This window comes from Gymnoscopelus braueri, assembly GCF_963280865.1.
Source record: "Gymnoscopelus braueri genome assembly, chromosome: 21".
In the NCBI taxonomy this organism is placed as follows: domain Eukaryota; kingdom Metazoa; phylum Chordata; class Actinopteri; order Myctophiformes; family Myctophidae; genus Gymnoscopelus; species Gymnoscopelus braueri.
In genome coordinates this window covers 22,618,873-22,633,365 of record NC_137623.1, presented here as the reverse complement: position 1 = coordinate 22,633,365, position 14,493 = coordinate 22,618,873, and the positions used below count along the sequence as shown (strand labels likewise).

The 14,493-nt window shown below is 42.0% G+C and overlaps 2 protein-coding genes across 2 annotated transcripts in view; one reads left to right on the top strand and one right to left on the bottom strand.

Moving 5' to 3' along the window:
• Nucleotides 1-9,537, top strand: part of LOC308076927 (sodium/hydrogen exchanger 9-like) — a 132,001-nt gene extending 122,464 nt beyond the window's left edge. Inside the window, exons 15-16 of the mRNA XM_080417447.1 lie at nt 7,039-7,144; nt 7,883-9,537. Coding sequence (XP_080273573.1) covers nt 7,039-7,144; nt 7,883-8,053 — 277 coding nt within the window. The 3' untranslated portion in view covers nt 8,054-9,537. The remainder of the gene's footprint in view (nt 1-7,038; nt 7,145-7,882) is intronic.
• A 1,141-nt stretch (nt 9,538-10,678) lies between these two features.
• chst2b (carbohydrate (N-acetylglucosamine-6-O) sulfotransferase 2b) lies at nt 10,679-14,064 on the bottom strand. Its single transcript, XM_080417664.1, has one exon. It carries the CDS (start codon nt 13,336-13,338, stop codon nt 11,941-11,943), a length of 1,398 nt encoding a protein of 465 aa, XP_080273790.1. The 5' UTR covers nt 13,339-14,064; the 3' UTR covers nt 10,679-11,940.
• Between the last annotated feature and the right edge of the window lie 429 nt (nt 14,065-14,493).

The window sequence follows — 14,493 nt, the reverse complement described above, 5'->3', positions numbered from 1 at the left end:
CCTTGAAAACAACTGTACCCATAATAACACCATTGTTGTGTCTCAATACTCTCCTTGAAAACAAGTTCTACCAGCTCCTTTATAATGATACAGTTAATTGGTGTATCGGCTTGTACGTGTATGGTAACTGGGCCTGTTGGATCATGTTATAATGGCTGTCGGGTTAGCGATCCATAACAGTAGAGCTTTAATCCACTCTTAATGGGGTTCACCTAAGGAGAAGTCATGATGTAAGGTAACATGAGGAATGTGTTCAAAGTGGAAGCACTGAATTCCGTTTCCCTCACGTTTACATAAATGTCTCGTATCTCACCTCTCATCATACCTCTCTGCCTATTTTCATCCATTAAGCAGTCAGTAATGTAACGTAACAAAGTACAAGTACTCTGATACGATACTTACGTCATGTTTGGGAGGATCTATACTTTACTTGAGTTTATATATTCATCAAGACCTTCACTTCTACTTCAAATACATTTAAAACTAGAAAAAGTGCTCCTCGGAGCACAGGTCTCCGCCAGGTCAGATAGGTTATTGTGGCCTCCTGGTGGCACTATAGTAGGCCAATGTGAAAAGGGTGCCATTTCTTCCTTGGCCTTAAAAGGCAATCGGACACTGCGTTCATGATTTGAGGCATTTTGTTCCAAAAATGCTGGTGGATAATTTCTGTGCCAATCTTTTATTTGCACAGGCTTTGATTTTGACCTCCAGGTACTCAAGTGTCTTTGTGAGAAGAATAGTGGAGGCAGGCTGGCATGGTGAAAGTGTTTACATATTCATATGAATGAAAGGTTTTTGTTTTTTGTCTATGATTGAGTACCTGGCGCAAGGACTCTTATGGTGTGTTTGTGCTTTCATGAACCATTAGTTGAGAGGTAGACCATTATTCAGCCCTGGATGCTATTGAGTGATTGAATTAAAAATACGAGTGTGAAAGCTACAAGTGGATACCTACAAATGGAAGGAGATGGGTAATTATTTCTCTGGTGTGATGGAAAAGAAATCCACTCAAAACTAGAACCATTAGTTGAGAGGTGGGTGCATCATTCAGCCCACGATGCTATTGAGTGATGGAATCAAAACAACATGACTGTGTAAAATTCATTTTTTTTTATCTCAAACTTGGCCGCAAATTGATGGAGCTGGAGAATTCTCTCCTTGATGTGATGGACGAACTGCACCCAAAACTCATCTGCTATTTTAGGTTGATAAAGTATGCCACTGAAAATGTTGTAATGTGACATTTTAAAGCTATCCAGCTACGTTCCCACCCGTTTGAATTCCGCAACCGGTTGGTTTACCAGGCTACTTGAAAGCTACATCATTCTGAAAGTAGTGAATCTGGATATGTAGTTCAGCTAGTAGCTCATCACAACACGTGAGAATGTAAATTATCCAGCCTCTTTATTGCTTTATTTAAGATTTTTTTTAAAGTTATTTTTTGATAATGATAGTACATTTAATGTGAACAACTTCAACACTCACGTGATGTTTTTATGGGTGACTATAACTTTTCCCTTTTTTAAATAAAACTGGCACATCCGCTGGACGGCAGGTGCAGGACCAACAGTGGATCAAGGCAGGATAAAAAAAAAAGTCTGCACAGTGAGACTTTTCAAAAGCTCCCAATCAAGGCTTTATTGATTATTGATTGATAATCAATAAGACCTTGATTGGGAGATTTTGAGAAGTCTCAGTGTGCAGACTTCTATTTTTTTATCCTGAATATAACTTTTACCACTTTCAAGTAAGATATCTTTTACTTTTACGCAAGTATGGCTTTCACTGTGAGCAGTTTTGATGTTATGGTGTGGTACAGGGTCAACTATATAACAGCGAGGATCAGAAGTCAAGCTAAATAGTGTTACCAATATGTTGATGTAAGATCATGTGAGTGATGTGACCTATTTTATTACTGGTCAGACCAACAGTCATTACTTTTCTCTTAACCCAGGGCCATGCAGTTTTCAAAGGAATTGCCAGAGAAGAACGCTGAACTTAACTTTACTTTGTTTCTTTGTTTGTTTATTTAGACGGGACAAATTGCACATTAATGAACATTCACATGGACGTGAATTCAATCAACTGAACATGTAAACATGTCGGATTTAGCTAGAAGCTAATTTCCATCCGCAGTCCCCACACAAAAGAAACACCACAATAACAACATGACAAAAACAAACCCCAGTGTTTTATTTCCCTGTAGGAAACCAAACATGTTTAACTACTTTCACCTGGTGTCCCTATTTTGACCATGTCATTATTATTAGCTAAATTCATCAAAATCTTTAAAAAAAAAAAAAAAACTGAAAAAAAAAATATCCACAAAGCCCATGACATGTTGCAGAGCTTGTAGATCTGCTATTTTGAAAGATTTTTGAATAGGGCTCAAGTGGTTATATTTGCAATTAATTGTACGGAAATGGTAAAGAATTAATTCCGATCAATAATTGGGGTAATTTAAACAGGAGCCTCCGAGCAGAAGAAGGTAATGTGCATTGTGGATCTCGTCACACACAATCTCTCTCTGAAACAGCAAAAAACAAAAAAAGAGACATCAGCAAAAAATAAATACACTAGAAAATCCCTATCCCTACACATTGGTGTTTTCCTTTAAGATGACTTGTTCTGCATAATCACTCTTACGCCTCAGACAGCCTGGTCTAATCACGTTAAAGATGCTCGTCCCAGTGAGAGATGGATGTTGTGCGCCTGCCAAGAGAGCCACCGAGTCAATATCTGGGCAGAGTAACACAGGTCTACACCCCACACACACACGCACACGCACACGCACACGCACACACACACACAGTGGTGGAAAGTCATTGAGTACATTTACTTAAATGTTTTTATACTTTAAATCTAGTGGTGCCAAGGACACCCAAATTGATATATATTTGGCTGCGGACCCCCATCTGTAAATGTGTTGTGCAGAAGAGAAGATTTGTGTAAATAAAAAATCCAAATTATTCAAAATATCAATATTTTTCGACAATGTTCAAAAATAGCAGATGTACGAGCTTGCAGCGTGGCACGACTTGAAAAGTATATTTTGATACCAATAATTTTGTGCTTTTAGAGTATTTCTATGTTGTGGTATTACCACTTTTACTCAAGTAAAAAAGCCTGCTCATGCTTCTTTCACCACTGCACTTAGTGTACACACGTGCACACACTTCAAAAGGTTGACATCTTGACACTTGCATTCATTGACCCTTCATTTGTCACAGCATGTTATGCTGAGTTGCGTAACCATAGCAACTACATGAAGTGTATCTAGCCCCTATGGCTATAGTTTATGAGCTAAACAGGGCTAATTTATTCACTTTAATGAATGTCGAGCCGTGTGTGTGTGTGTGTGTGTGTGTGTGTGTGTGTGTGTGTGTGTGTGTGTGTGTGTGTGTGTGTGTGTGTGTGTGTGTGTGTGTGTGTGTGTGTGTGTGTGTGTGTGTGTGTGTACACTTGTGTTACTATACTTGCGAGGGCCAAATGGCCCCACAAGTAGAGCAGAATTTGAGAAATACACATTGTGAGGATCATCTTCCTGGTCCTCACAAGAGAAACTGTTGTTTTAAGGTTAGAGTTAATAGGCTTTCAATTACGGAAAGATTCAGGTTGGTGTTAGTTAGCGTTAGGATTAGACATGTATAGGCTATAGGTTTAGGGCTTAGGGTTATAGAGTTAGGCCTGATGTATTCTTAGTTGCGTGCTGGTGTCGCGCTGTAGAAAAAAGCCTATCTACAAGCTCACAAGTTGTTAAATTTGTAGATCTGCTATTTTTCGTCTATTTGTGTGTGTGTGTGTGTGTGTGTGAATGTGAGGTAGAGAGAGGGCAGGAGTAGAGGAGTGAGCAGGATGTCGTCTCTGTCGGGTGGAAACGGAGACAAAACAGTCCAAAACTGTTACTTTTCACGATTTAAATAAAAAAATACCTGATCGACAAGCTCAAAACGTGCCGCGTTTCGCGATTGTAGATCTGCTATTTTCTATACTTTGTGTGACGCTGTAGTATGCTCAAGTACGTATATATTACGTGTATATATTACACACACACACACACATAGTTGTGGAGTCCTGGTTGGTGTTACTCATCAATGAGAAGCAGTGCTGCAGAGGCCCCTTTCAAGTTGACCAGCCTTGGGCGTTGGCTGCCAGGCAGTAGGCTATAGTTGAGCTGCAGCTTGGCCTGCTGGTCACCTCATCCTCAAGGCAAACGCCACCGCTGCTGTCCCCAACACACCTCCCTGTCATCCTGCCTTTAAGGCCAGTTAGAGGAACACTTGGCTCTCTCTAGGCATTGATTTTGACAGACATCAAAGTGTGTTTCATCTTCCCAGGTGAAGCGGTTTACAGCCTGTGGTTTTCCCCAGGGAGTGGGGGGTGGGGTGGGCTGGGGATATTGTTGGCAACTGCCGGGTTTTGTTTTGACTCTGTCAGGCCCGCAGGGCCACCTGTGTTTAAAATACCGAGGCTGACTGTGTTATATGGCCGGCTGGCTGGCTCTGCTGATGGATCTGCCCCCGTGGCGTGGGAGATTAACTTCTAATCTCTGGGTAGTACTGCCTACATATGTGGTATACTCTGTAATATACGCTGCCAAAATTCCATTTCAGATCCCCAAATCAAAAACTTGCGCATGAGCTGCTGACATTTTGTTTTGTAATTGCAGTGAACCTCCGATTGCCATGATAATGAAAGGTTTGCTTGTGTATGTGTGCATGCGTATTATGCAAGTGTAGGAGGATGCAGAGGAAATTACTAAGAAGATGGCAGAAGCAGCAGTTAGGCTGCCACCCCCCAGGCACCTGCCCAGCACCTTTTCTCCACACACATGCAGTGTGTGTGTTAGAGAGAGAGAGAGAGAAAGAGAGAGAGAATGACAGTGTACTGTTTTTAATCCATGAAGACCGGGAACGCATCTGTGTCATTTTAAGATTTCTTTGGCTATTCAAAATAGCAGATATACAAGCGCCGTGCTATGAGCTTGTAGATCTGCTAATTTTTGAAAAATCTTGAAAGTTTTTGCAAATCTTTGAATAAATATATTTTTAAAGCAAACATTTATAGCTCAAATCTTTGCTTCCGGCAGTAGGCTAGCTTACTGACAGAACAACTGCCTGGAACAAAACATTTTGAGATGGGGGTCCGCTGCCTTTTCTAAATCCTAACAGTATGCTGCTATATCAGTGGTGCTCCAACTTTTCCACGTCAAGGACCCCCAAAATGATATGTATTTGGCCGCGGACTCCCATCTCAAAATATGTTGTTCCAGGGACCCCCAGAAGCACAGATTGGAGTTAAATTTTTTCGCTTTAAAACACATATATATATATATATATTAAGATTTTCACACATTTTCCACGATTTTTCAAAAATGAGCTTGTATATCTGCTATTTTTGAATAGCCAAAGATGTCTTAAAATGACACAGATGCGTTCCCCGTCTTAATGGATTCATTATGATGGCTGTCCTCGCATGGTGCCAGTGTGGAACATAAGGACATCCTCAGACGAGAATGCCCAATGCAATTCACTCTTGCGAGCCACAAGGAAATCATCTTTACCGTTGTTCCCAGCTCCTTTTTCCCTTTCTCTCATGTCTCTCCATCCTGCTTGTTCAAGACACTTATAAATAAAATCCCGTTAGCCGGCAGAGTGGCCCCTGTGATTCCCACTCCTTGCATGTTGCTGATAACGGCACAAGAATGGAAAGAAATGGCACTGAGTAACATTATGGGACTTTCTGTGCTCATTTATTATACTCATGCCTGGGGGGCTTGTTGTTTCACTAAAACCCTCTTCAAATATAAAAACAGGTCCGTTGCGATTTATTTTCTTATTTTTTTCCTTCATTCTACATAGGACCAGTCTGGTACATTAAGGACAACACTTCACTCTAGAGTGTTTTGACATTTTCGCAATCCCTTTGGTTTCTTCTACAGTTCTGATTGTACCACTCCACTTTAGAGTCTCTCTCCGGAACATTCTGTGCACCAGCTCACCCAATAATGTGTTCCTGTGTGGCACATTGTTTTTTGGTTGACAATACATCTGGGAGCTTTTAGTATAGTGAAACTGAGAGACACTGAGAGCTGATATATTAAATATGGTGAGCATTGAGCAATGTGGAATATGAACGAGTGCCCTAAAGCTTGCGTGAAATTAAACGCCCCCCTCCCCACAACCCAACCACCCCCACCTCTCTCTCTCTCTCTGCAGCACATTGTTGTAATTGGAAAACCATGATGTCAGTGGCATTCTTGCTGGAGGAGTCAAGGAAAAATCCTACAGAACACTCCCTGACAGTAAGCTGACAGTGGCATTATGAAAAGAACAATGTGCCCCACGTATAGTATAGCTGAATTTAGCTTTATCTCTGTTCCAGCAGTAGCCTACACCAGGTGGGACATGTGAAAAGGCTGTGTCATTGTTCAGTTATCGCTGTACTTGCTTTTTCTTTTTTTTTTGCTCGGAGTGAGATCTCTTGCATTTAATACGTTTTCTCTTCTGTTGATGCAACAGAAATGTAACTACTTAATTTTAATCATGCGCATCTGATCTGGTGACATTGTCAAGTGTAATAATGTATGTCTTTACGGAGCCTATAGTCTTTATTTCCATGATGTGCCACTGACTGAGCTCTTTAGAGAAAATGCTAATTCGGACAGGCATCTGTTAACAATATGTGAAGGAGAAATGAACCGAATAGCAAATATCCCACAGTTCTGTGACTGTCACATCTCCCCATTCTTATATAAACACCTGCCGTCAATACGAAAGAATGTGCCTGTTAAAGCCCTTATACATTTATATAACAAACATATGGAGCGAGACAATGTGTGCAGTTCTGAATGGGATAACCCACTTTCCTAAATGGCAACAAATACTGTGTTACCTCTGGATTCTGATTCCGTGGTGGGAACTCCATTTGGCCTGAGGCTAGGCCGAAAACACACCATTTATTTCTCACTATTCCCTTCCCTGTCCTAGAGAGACACCAAGCGCACACACACACCATCGTGCCTTAACAAGCTCACAGATATTTAATGCCGGCGCTCACACACTCCGGCCCCCCGTTGACTTTTGCTCTGCCATCGTGGTGTGGGCCTGTGGCCAGGATCTTCAGAAGCTCGCATGCCTATGAGGTAAGAATTCTCTAACTCTACTACATCCATCTTGTAAGCTTGTATTTCTTGTAAAAGGAAATGAAAAAAGGGGGCATTTACTGATCCCCGAGGGGAATATTTTTTTCTGCATTTGGCCCAGCAGTGTGCTACTCATGTGAGTGCATGGTGGAGCAGATAGGGCAGGCGTTTGGCAATCTTTTTCAGCCACATGATCACTTGGCCGTTTTCCAAGACTGTCATGATCATCACCCAGTGCCAGACAGTGAAAACCACCATGGCTTTACTTATCATCGGCTGCTATTTAGAATAATACAAGCATAGCATTCAGCAGATCAAACAAGCATAGTCAATTATGTAATAATAAAACCCTAACAAAATAATTCTAAATAATGTAATATTAATAATAAAGGTAAGTCTGACTATGTGGGGAGAAAGGTTTTATGCACATCAAACGAGATCAATTTGATCATCTGGTAGATCAAAGAGGTGGTTGCTCAACCCTGAGTTATGGGGTAACCACCTGGCATCCCTATTTTGGGCAAATTTTCTAAGAAATTTCCAAAATATTTTCAACAATCTACAAAAGTAGCAACATTAGCCCGATCTTCAAGCTCACATGGAGGTGCAGAGGATCGAACCGGGGACCTTCTGATTCCCAGACGGTCACTCAACCTAATGAGCCACATGCACCAATATGCATCTTTTTTTGTATTACCTTAGCTACTGTAATCCTGTAGCTAATCATTTCCCATTCAGGACCAAAAGCAGCTGCAGGAGCCCGAGGTGGAGGTCACCTGTGTCAAGCCAGAAGACGCAGAGGCCCAACAGGGATACGTAGACGGCAACACGGGCCCCGAGCACCCGGAAAACCTGTTGGAGGGGGACCTGGGTCTTGGCAGCGATCCGGCTCTTGCTGGGGAGGCATGAGACCATCCACCCACCCCGCTCGGACTTATCAAAAACCCTGCTGCAGCCCTCAAGGCCAGCCGTTCCTTGAATGGGGTCACTAAACAGGGCGTCCGGGAGAGCAGACCTGAGCGACACGATTACAATAGTCCCAAAAGGTTACTCACTCACTGCCCTGCTCTAGCTTGCACGCACGCACAGTACACACACACACACACACACACACACATATAGTCACCATTGCTCCATTTAAAAAATATACGTATATACTGTATATCGTTTTCATTTAGTTTGACTTTTCTCAGGGAAAATACCAATACCAGCATTGAAATGTACATAATTCCTGTGCTCTGATAGAGTCAAGACTGTATTACTACTTTCAGTGTGCTGTTGTCCACTACATCTCAAAAACAGAAGAGTGTGTAAGACTCCCTGTAGCTGAAAGGTTGGAAACTGTAACTGTGGCAGTAACAATAATAAAACTAGGTTTGTTTAGGGCGTAGAACCAATGGCATTGCTGTATATTAAAAGCATTTGTTCACAAACGTTCTGATGAAAATTCAGTGTGCCCATAAAGTCATCCTTCCATTGCTTGTCAGTGAACAATGCTTCAGGCTGTGGTTGATTATATGAGAGTCACGGGTACTGGTTCTAGCTCGAGAGAATTGTCCATGGAAAAGTACTCAATGGACTGCCTTAGATGATAGACCAGGCACATAATATATGTATTTCTTATCTGAACCGTCTTCCCTTTAATAAACCAAAATGCTATTTTGGTACCAACTAGCTCTGCTCTTCTCTCACTCCTTATTAAACATTTATTTCACTCCCCTCAATTTCTTTTAACTGATTCAAATGTATTCCATTTAATGCATTACGCTGGATTTATACTCACTTTGTGCACGCCGAAAATAGCAGATCTACATGCTTACAACACGTGAGCTTGCAGATCCGCTATTTTTGGTGTGCCACACCACATGCAATCAAGCCCTTAGTATCCCTCTAGTAGTCTACCGCATTTTACTTACAATGTAATGCTGCATCATAGCCCTTCCCAACACTGGCGTATATCAGCAGCATTTGCAAAAAACACGATTAGTGCTTGAACTTTGCGCTGGCTTCTATAAATATGGATTGTAATTTGCTACTTTCTCAACACATAAATCTCAAAGCCCCATTCCGCTCGAGTGAAGCAGAGTGATGGGCACTGATTGAATCTAGTGAAGGTTACAGTAAGCTTTGTGCATATGCAAACTGATTTCTTTTCTCATCGTAATAAGGCCATTGTCCTTGAAGTGAGTGCTTTTCAGAGGTTACGTCATACGCATGGGTGCATTTATGGAATGCTCCTCCATTCTGGTACTGACGGAACATACACAAGAGGGAAACTCACTCAACGCAATACCTTGCACTAAAACTTGGATACAGTTCTGTTAACAGATCTCCCCCCTTGTTGTGGATGTTTACTATTGAATGACAGCAAAAAGCTTTTTGTCTAAACCATTCATTTATCTGGTATTCTTGTTATGGTTCTTTTGAATTTGTACTTCCATGTACTGTTGTTCTCATGTCTTACTAAATAAAGTACATCAATCAATCAATGTTGGGTGTGAAGTCCTGTACCCGTTTGTATGTTCGTCAGTACGTATACAAAAAGAAAAAGAAAAGAAAGCAGCATATATACTGTACATTTCCCTGTCTAAGAACCCTTCTCTCTATGGTAAATAAAAAATGTAAAAATGAAAAAGCTTTTTGTCATGAGCTTCATGAAATTATTTTAACTGTACCCCCTCTGTGTTGGTGATGAGTTAATCTACTTTCCTTTTGTCGTTTATCTCAAGTGTTGACATCGTTTTTTATGTCTTCAACTCATTGAGCATTTTTTTGTGTGTTACTACAGCATTGCCACTGAGCCACGGTTTCCATATTCTAAACATTGTTTACTTCAGAAATGACTTATTATCATGAGCTGCAATTTCATGGCTGCAATGCAGACGACAATAGAATCTGAGTGATCCCATAATGTAATGATAATGTAAAAGGTATGACCTCTGTCCAGCCCAGTGGTTTTCAGTTGGCAAAGTGAGGCACGTCGGTTTGTATTGGAATGAACTCAAGTATGGCTTAAAGGTCTGTGCAAATGTTATATTAATATTAATGTCAATATCATTAAATGTGTTTCGGTAGGTTTGTGTTGCTTGCAAAAGCCTCAATAGCCAATTCTCCTTAGTTATTACACATTTAGTGAAGTAGCGCTCTGCTCAAAGTGTTAGCTTAGTATGAGGACTTGTTCAAGGCCTTGTGTGGCATTTCTTATTCGATCCGGGAACGCATCTGTGTCATTTTAAATGTCTTTGGCTATTCAAAAATAGCAGATCTACAAGCTTGTAGACGAGCTTGTAGATCTGCTATTTTTTTGGAAAGTTTGTGCAAATCTTTGAATATATATATGTATCAAAAGAAAATATCTAAATATTTTGTACTTGTAGAATCGAAACCTCAGGTCTTAATGGGTTAATTGGTGTGCATCAGCACCAAAAGGGTTCGAGAACCACTGGTCTGACAAAAACTGTTTTTGGATGTTGTCTTTGAAGAAATGTGAATGTGATATGTTATGTTATGTTATGTTCCAAACAGATGCATACATTATCTCATTCACTGTGAACTTTACTTGATGCAATATTCCCAGGCCATGTGATTTCATAAGAGCAAGCACTTGTAAACAATTGAAATGGTAGAACATACTGCTTACACCAACATTGATAAGTCATTCAGAGCCCCCTCTCTCTCTCTATGGCATTGTCTACACAGCGGGGGTCTTCAACGTTTTTTCAGGCCAAGGACCCCTTAGCTGAGAGAGAGATGAAGCAGGGAGGGACCCCCACTACATTGCATACAATTGTGGTGCAGATTAAACTTTGTCATCGATTTCATAGATAGCTTAATTGACTATCATCACTCATCAGTGTTGTGTAAATTAATGTTTTTTTTTTAGTTCATTTCAGACATTTCACCACTTAAACCTTCAACACTTGATTTGCTCCTCTTCCCCCCTACACTAAACCTCTGTCGAAAATAGCCGATCTACAAGCTCACAACGCCTCGCAGCGTGATGCGTTGTGAGCTTGTGGATCTGCTATTTTCAGCTAATGTTCCTCAGAATAGAGATGCTTGGGTTCAAGTTGTTAATGTAAAAAAAAAAAAAATCCTATCACACAAACATTTGGCGGACGCCCTGTTGAAGACCCCTGGTCTACAATGTGATATCATCCTGTGATGATTCAGGGACAAAAGTATTTTAAAAAAAACATCCCTTTTTCCTAGACGTACTGCTGTTCTACTCTTCACATCTTTCATCTATGGCACATTAACAGACCAATGTAATGATTGTCTCTGAGTCGAACCAGTTGTTACAAAGAAATATTAACAATGAGGTTTTTTTTTTTATCAATTATTCTTTTTTGTTTTGTTTTCTTCTTCCATCCACTATTTTCACTTTTACAGACATGTAGACTGGAAAACCAAATTCTTATTATTTTTTTCTCAGGTTTTGAACATTCAAAAAATAACGCCCAAAAACATCCACTTGTGAAGTGTTTTCATAGCAAGATACATCAAATTCTACAGTTGTATTTCGTGGTTGCAGCTTCTCTGTTCAAGTCATTGTTCATAGGCTTGCATTGTCAAACACATCCAGTATTCCTGTTACAAAAGAGCTGTGGTCCCTTCAAATACCACTGCAATTCAAATGAGAGAAACAAAGATACATTCCAAATGTGGCCAGTTAGAGCTCGTCCAAAACACTGATTTTAAAGTAAAGCTTTAATTCCACAATAAGAGGAAACGGCACTCGATGCAAAATTAACATTAATTTAAACGTCTTTGGTGGCAGGGGGCGGTGGGCGTAATCACAGTTTGGAGCGAGACAGTAAAGACTTGCTCAAGTCCTTCGCCTCTCCTGCCGTTCTGACTCGATCGTACCCTAGCACGGACATGGAATGGTGGCAATAGTCCTCCACTTGTTTGATCTGCTGAATGCTAAGCACTGTTCTCCATGCAGTAGCAGCTTGTGTGGCGTTCCTGGACGAGACTATGAACGGCTTGGAGGAGGCGCTGGAGCCGCTGGTCATGTTGAGAGCGAACGACTCGATGTCGTGGTTGGCGGTCAGGTTGGCAAAGCGGTAGATGCTGCGCAGAGTCTTCACCGGGCTCTCGACCAGGTCCTCGTACCGCACGGCCATGTACTTCCCCTTGAGCCAGCTGGGCGGGTTTAAGGCAGTCCTCAGCGTCCTGGAGGTGCGGTCGCAGATCACCTCCATCGCCCCGATCGAGTGGTAGTCTGAGCCGTCCTTCTTGTTGGCTTTGTGGCTGGGGTCCACGAAGGGGATCCTGCGCAGTTTGGGGTCCCTGCTCCGGACCACCTGTAAGTTCTCCCTTATCAGGCCGTGTCTGGATTTGATCCTGGAATTGGCCACGGCCCGGGGGTCTCTGACGAGGTGAATCACTTTCAAGTCCAAGGAGGGATCCTCCATGAGCGGGGCCAACACGTTGACGTCCAGAATGCGAACCCCTTTAATGACTATGGTGTTGTATTTGAGGCACTCCTCCTCCAACAGTCGGAGGCTCTGAGGGGGGCACTTTTTACACACCTTATCGTCCACCATGCCCACCACCTCCTTCCTGTAGGCCGAGCAGAGCGGATAGGAGCACACCACTTTGTTGAGCGTGGCCCCAAAGAGTCCCAGGGAGGTAAAGTTCTTTCCTCCGGGGCTGTTGTACAACTGAAACACGGAAAGGTCACAGCGATACAAGGAGCTCAGCATGTCCCTGGCTGCCCCTTGTAAAGAAACGGCGTCGCCCGGGTACAGCTTTTGCCAGATGTGCCACATCGGCTCGTACAAGAAGAACACTTCAGGATTTTGGTTAAAAAGTTCCCCGAAAAAGGAGGAGCCTGACCTCCAGGTGGTCAGCACATAGACCAGCTGTCTCTTTTTGGCCAGCGAGGGCCTGTACAGGAAACGGATATCAGATCTACTCTGATAAGTGGTGCTCCTCATCTGACGATTGCACTGCTGGGGCTCTTTAGTCCATTTGTAGTTGGCCAAGTTCAGCATAGTGAGCACCAGCAGTAGGAAATAGGCCATAAATAACACAATCCTCTTTCGGCGTAGGACTTTCATCACGATCCCCGGCTGTGCTATTATCTTAGTATGGTTCCTGTAGGTCTTGAGCTTCCTCCCATAGCCAGCATCCTTCTCCCAAGGTGCTGTCAACTTCAGTTGTTGATGATATTGTTTGCCTCTCATCTGTAACCTCGGGAGAGTGGGCTCTCTCTTATGGCTTGGGTGATGAAAGCTGCTCACATTTACAGTGCACTAAAAACACGGTCTGTATGGGAACCCGGCGGTGAGCAGTTAGAATTCCACTGATTAGGTAATACAGTCGCCACCATCAATTAGAAATATCGCACTGGAAAAAATCTAAAAACACGATAATAACCCGTATTCACTGCAGTACTGCGCAATGCTCTTCTTCATACGAGACAGAAACACGTCGGATTACACTGACGCTGTCCATTCCCGAACGTCACAGCAATTCTGCGACCGGACCTGTGGTCAAAATGATACAGAAAACAAGCCTTCATCGAAATAAACAGACGCCCTGTTTGTTGTCCATGTTCAGCAGCAGATGCATCTGTGCGCAGTTATCATGAGATGAGATGCATCCCTGTAAAATGCAGCCTGGAGTCAGATTCAAGCCAATAGGACAATAGAACCCGGGATCATTTCGCGTAATCGGCTGCAACTTACGTTAATATGCAGTTTATACCACGGGAAAGAGAGATAAATGGTATTTTTGCGGTATTTTCCTCAAATATATTCCCTTTTCTTCCTGATCTCCTGTGCGTCGCGTTCAACTCTAATACAAACTGGACTGATTCAATCAGAAGAATACAGGGACTAGTCCCAGTGTTGCCAGATTCTGCGAGAGAAATAAGCAGCCAGGTCTGTGAAAACAAGCCTAAAAGAAGCAACTAGGCTACGGTTATTTGAAAATAGCAATGCAATGCGACGCGTTGTAAACTTGTAGATCTGCTATTTAAAAATATATATAATAATATTCTTGGGAGAAAAAAATATGTAATTTTAGAACATTTCTTGAAACATTTTACCACAAATCTTCCCCTGGCACAAAATATTTTCAGATGGGGGGGTCTGTGGACAAATACAAATTAATTTGGGGGTCCTTGACATAAAATGTTAAAGAACCACTAGTTTAAACAACATTAGGAAACAAGCAATATTAAATGTACCAATAAATATACCAATATTTTCAAGCAATTTTAGAGAAACATATTAAGCCCAAAGAGGCTTATAATAAGTGGACATGGCAACCCTGGACTAGTCCTTCCCACCGATGGATGCTATTGGCTCTTGACGTGGCCACGCGCGTCTGCCAGT

Bases quoted from the DNA above. Each gene is read 5' to 3' on its own strand.
- chst2b (XM_080417664.1), bottom strand. From the start codon at position 13,338: ATGAGAGGCAAACAATATCATCAACAACTGAAGTTGACAGCACCTTGG.